A 4,994-nucleotide genomic window follows, 5' to 3' on the forward strand; every position below is an offset into this window, starting at 1 on the left:
GGGTCTGGCTCTGTCACCCAGGCTGGCGCAACTCCTGGGCTCAAGATTATTCTGCCTCAACCTCCCCATTGACTGGGACCACAGGCCTGCACCACTGTGCCTAGCCAATTTTTCTGTTTTTTGTAGAGATAAGGTCTTGCTTATTGCTCAGGCTGGTCTTGCACTCCTGGACTCAAATGATCCTCCTTCCTCCAGCTTCCCAAAGTGCTAGAGTTATAAGGGATAAACAACTGCTCCAGGTCAGTTTTGTGTAGATTTTAAAAACAAAATTTTATTTCACAGTTTACAAGTTTTTATTTGGAGGCTAGTGCTGGTGTATGCACCTGTCATACCAGCTACTCCTGAGGTTGAGGCAGGATAGCTTGAACCCGGGAGTCTGAGACTGCAGTGAGCTGGGATGACCCTGTCTCTTAAAAAACAAAAACAAAAACAAAAACAAAAACGGTTTTGTTTGGAAGTAACACAGGAGGCGGCCCTGGGTCCCCTACAGATGTAGAATCCTGCCTGTTGGAGGCTAGAGAGCCCTTCCACTTTAAACCCTCCCAAGCTTGGGGCGCCTGGGGCAGCTGCAGAGGGCTGGGCTGCCGCCCTCGCCCTCGCTGTGGCCCTGGCTGTCTGAGCCTTGAACTGTTGCCTTCCTCCCCCTCCTCCACAAGCCCCCACCTTCCACGCTCCGGACGCCAGATCACGTGGCAGGAGAAGGGGGTTTCTCCCCGAGGCCCCTCTGGATGCCTACTCGACCTTCCATGGCCACAGTCTTTGTGCTCCTAGCGGGGGTCCTGCTCCCCTGCTGGGGCACGTTTCTGAAGGATAAAAAGGTGAGCCAAAAGAATACTTGCGAACCTTCTGCCCTGAGAGAGGAGTGGCAGACAGGGCATCCCAGGCAGTAGAGCCAAGGTGCCATCAGGGAGCTTAGGAGGGAGATGTGGGGACCGGAACCACCTCCAAACTGGCGATTTATGCCAGGGATTGTCCTAAACAGGCTTAAAAGGCCAAGTTACCTTCCCCTGGTGGCCTTAGAGGCCAGAGAAATTGGCTTAAGACCAGTACCCTCTGCACCCACCCTCCCACTTCCCCACCTCCCCTCCCCACTGTCTCAGCACTGGGCTCTCTTCTCCCCACTTCCCCACCTCCCCTCCCCACTGTCTCAGCACTGGGCTCTCTTCCAAACCCTCGCCACCTGCTCCAGTTTCTCTCCCTCTTCCTCCTCTTCTCCCCTCCCACTGCCTAATGACCCCTCTAGGCACTAGGACTCTTCCCTCCCCCTCTTTCCTTCTCTTTCTGTCCACTCTCCCTACTCAATAATGATCGAAAGTATTTGTGAACCCCCCCATCCCTCCTTTCTCCTATTCTCTGTTCCCTGAGTCCTGCAGGGGTGCAGTGGGGGATGGGACCTGGAGGTGACAATATCATGGTTTCTCTTCCTGGACTCTTGGGTTTTGGCAATCAGGGGAACCCTCCCCTCCTCATCCACGCAGCCAAAGTAGTGGCAAGTCAGGTATTGTCCCCAGCTTGACAGACAACCTGCCTGTCCCCACAGATAATCGGGGAGAAGTGCTTCAACCGCCTTGAGTGCTTCAGTAACTGCTGCCTCATGAACTTGGACTCCGGTAGAGCCTTCTGTGCTCCCAGGGCCAGAATCACTATGACATGTTTGCCCCAGGTGAGGTTCAGGTGGGGCAGCTCCTTGTGGCAAGTAGGGAAGGGGTGGGGGAGGTTAAAAAAACACACGGTCCCCGCTTGGCAAACTGGCAAACTCCTACTCATCCTGCAGTACAACTCCTCAGAGCTCCCAGGCACTGGGCTCATGCCCTCAGCAGAACATGTTTCTCCCTGATTTGTCATGCCTTCTGCCTGCCTCCCCCGTGATTAGGGCTCTCTAAGGGCAGGGATTTCATCCTATTCATCTATGAAGCCCCTGCCCCCAGCTTAGTGCCCATACATAATAGATGCTCAACAAATGCTTCTTGCATGAATGAATGTCTTCACCCTGTTCTCACTGAGGTAAGTGGGGAAAGACCTTCTTACTATCAATCCTCACTTGTCTGCTAAAATGGCCTAATTTCTTGAGAGGAGTATGGGACTGCAGTAGCAGGACCATCACTTTGGAGTTGGACCTGAGTTTCAATCCTGGGTATTCTGCTGTTTGTCTTTTTGAGTTCAGACGGGTCACCTGTGTTCTCTGCCTCATCTACAAAGTAAGGCAAACTGCCTACCCCACTAGGTTACTGGGAAAGAGTACCGGTCTTGGCAAAGATGGTGCTCAATCAAGCATTGCTATTTTCTACGTATTACTGGTAGAAATGCAGAGAACAGAAGGCTTAGTACCTCTTGTTCCTGCTCATCTGCCCTGGGCCCAAACTTTCTAAGGAGGATGGGCCCAGCCTCTGCGTTCCTATCTGGGGAGCTGCCAAAGCCCTAGAGAATCAGCAGGGCCCCTGCCATGGCCAACCCTACAGCTGAAGTGGCTAGAGGGGCGTTCTTATCTGTGCTTGACTTTATCTCATTTAGTCCTCACAGCAACCTGTGAGGTATGCCTCTCTTACTGTCCCCCTTTGACAGACGAGAAACTGAGCGGGAGAGGCTCATTAACTTGCCTAAGGTCATGCAATATAAAGCCATACAGCCACAGACCCAGGTCCTCTCCAGCACTGGCGCTTTTGCTCCTGATCAACAAGTTCAAGCCCCCTTCCTTCCTGCATACTGGTGACTCATGACTCTCATCCCCACTTGCCACAGACTAAGGGAGCCACCAACATCATCTGTCCGTGCCTAATGGGCTTGAATTGCATATCCAGAGACCCGATGTGTCCCCGTCGGTGCTATATGTTTTAGAGGAGGACACAGACTGGTCACTGCTGCCTCTTCCTTCCTTGGGTCCAGAAGCCCTTGACACCCCCAGCTTCCTCCAAATCCAGCTCCTGAGACATTAAAATCACTTCTTGGTTCTAGCCTCTGTCTGCACTTTCTGGGAGCTGGGCTGTCATGGGGATTGTCAGTCTGGGGGGCAGGCAGAAGGAGAGCCTGGAGATGTGAAAGAGCTTTTCCTGGAGTTTGGCCCTGTGGGAGCTCAGGGAAGGGGTATGGGGGGAGAAGGGGTTTGGTCCAGGAAAAAGGCCAAATCTCAGGGTGTGGGACTTCATGGGAGGGGCAGGGTTGACCTGGCCTAGAGAGGCTGGGTGTGGTGAAGGACTCAGAGGGGCTATCTGAATGATTTGTGGGAGCAGTGGGGGGAGAGCATTAGGAGAGAGAGAATGTATGTAGAAGGATAAATGCAAAACTCTGCCAGTGGTGGGAAAGGGGCTGGGGGTGGATGAAGAACTGAGGCTCAGAGGAGCTATGTGACTTGCCCCAGGTCACATTGTTGGGGTATCGGTGGGACTCTTTCTGCTTTAAGTATATAAATTGTCAATCCCCTAGATGATGAGGAGATATATTGGTGACCAGAAATGGAAGTCCAGAGGCTGGGCTGGCTCAGTTCCTTCCCAGTTACCATAAAAGTTCCAAGTGTCATCTAGTAATAGCTGAGATTTATTGCCCACTTCCTGTGGTCCAGACACTACTTCCTTAACTATCTTAACTCATCCTATTGTCACCACGGGTTGCAGCAGATATTATATTTATCCCTATTTTATAGGTAGAGTGTCGAGGCTTCCAGAGTAAGGGGTGAAGTTGGGACTGAAAGCCAGGCAGTCTTGCTCTGCTGGCCACTCTTAGCCACACATCCTCCTGCCTCCCTACCATGCCTTATAGTGAGAGAAAACATCTCTGTTCCAGAATTTCTCAGCAAATATCCCAAGATTGGTTTTGATTGGATTGGCTTAGTCTGCCTGAACTAATCATAGGGAATTTGCCGATTGCCCTAGCCTGGGGTATGTGCAGGATGGGAAAACTCTGGGGGTGGGTAGGTGCATGTTTTACTTGGTGTTCCCACAGTCTAGAGGGCACCAACACTTTCAGGACTTGCACCTCCACCTCCTTTCCTGGTCAAATCCTGCTGATGAGGTCTGGCCTCCAAGCTCTCGTGTCTGAACCCACTCTGCTGGGTCACATTGAGAGATCAAAGACCGAAATAAAACTCATTCTGAAACTTGAACTGAAAGGAAAACAGAATCCAGGTTCTGTATGGGCAACATCGGCTTTTATTTCCACCCCGGTGAGGGTGAGCTGAGTTGAGGAGGAAGTCAGCACGTGGGTAATGGTGGATGGGGAGGTTTAAAGTCGGAAGATCAGGAGTTGGTACATTCTCTTTCCTGGGTTGGGACATCTGTCGGAAGGGTGGGGGTTGGCCTATTCATCTTTCCTAGGTGGGACATCGGATTTGGGCAGGTTGATTCTATTTGGGCGGGTCCCTCCATTTGGCTCCATCACACACTGATATCCTAAGATTGCACCTCACCTTATTTTAGGCTGCCTTGCTTTGGACTCGCTTACCACCTCTCAGTGTAGCTCAGAGATCCTTTGTCTCACACAGAAATTAGAACTCACTTGTTCTGTTGTTATGGTGGAAAGCTCAGTAGGTGCACCATGTAGGAGGATCCAAGAATTTCTTTAGACCAAGATTAGGATATAAAAATATAAAGTTTATTTTATCTTCTTGAGAGGAGAGAGGGAAAGAGACAGAGACAGAAAAGAGAACAGACTGATGGCCTGGCATCCCAAAGAAAGAAAGGAAGACTGCTTGAGGTCAAGCCACAAGGTGAGTTTGGGGGGGCGGGGGTGGGGGAGGCAAAGAAAAAAGGTAATTGCAGCCAGAAGCACAGGGTGTTGTGCAACTGGTCCATCTACTTTTCCTACTACAGGATGACAAGCAGCTGTCTTTGCTGTTGGGGACAGACATCACAGATGTTTCAGATTCTGTTGTTGATGTTACCCTGAAATATCATTTTTGCCAGTGCCCGAGGCCTGATGCTTAGCTTATACTCTGTTGTTTCAGGGATGACTCAAGAACCCTTGAGACTTTAGGAACAAATTCTTTTTTTTTTTTTTTTTGA

The 4,994-nt window shown here is 50.8% G+C and overlaps 1 protein-coding gene across 1 annotated transcript; it reads left to right on the plus strand.

The window, feature by feature from the left end:
* The first annotated feature begins 746 nt into the window (after window positions 1-746).
* Window positions 747-2,835, plus strand: CLPSL2 (colipase like 2). Its single transcript, XM_012804660.1, has 3 exons — window positions 747-818; window positions 1,541-1,663; window positions 2,740-2,835. Exons 1-3 carry the CDS (start codon window positions 747-749, stop codon window positions 2,833-2,835), a joined length of 291 nt encoding a protein of 96 aa, XP_012660114.1.
* Window positions 2,836-4,994: the final 2,159 nt, after the last annotated feature.

This window comes from Otolemur garnettii, unplaced genomic scaffold (assembly GCF_000181295.1).
Source record: "Otolemur garnettii isolate 467f Iridium unplaced genomic scaffold, OtoGar3 scaffold00031, whole genome shotgun sequence".
Lineage (NCBI taxonomy): Eukaryota > Metazoa > Chordata > Mammalia > Primates > Galagidae > Otolemur > Otolemur garnettii.

Excerpts from the sequence above, each read along its gene's own strand:
- CLPSL2 (XM_012804660.1), top strand. The coding sequence starts at position 747 with ATGGCCACAGTCTTTGTGCTCCTAGCGGGGGTCCTGCTCCCCTGCTGG. Across the intron at positions 819-1,540 it reads CGTTTCTGAAGGATAAAAAG|ATAATCGGGGAGAAGTGCTT; the intron begins GTGAGCCAAAAG and ends CTGTCCCCACAG. Across the intron at positions 1,664-2,739 it reads CTATGACATGTTTGCCCCAG|ACTAAGGGAGCCACCAACAT; the intron begins GTGAGGTTCAGG and ends CACTTGCCACAG.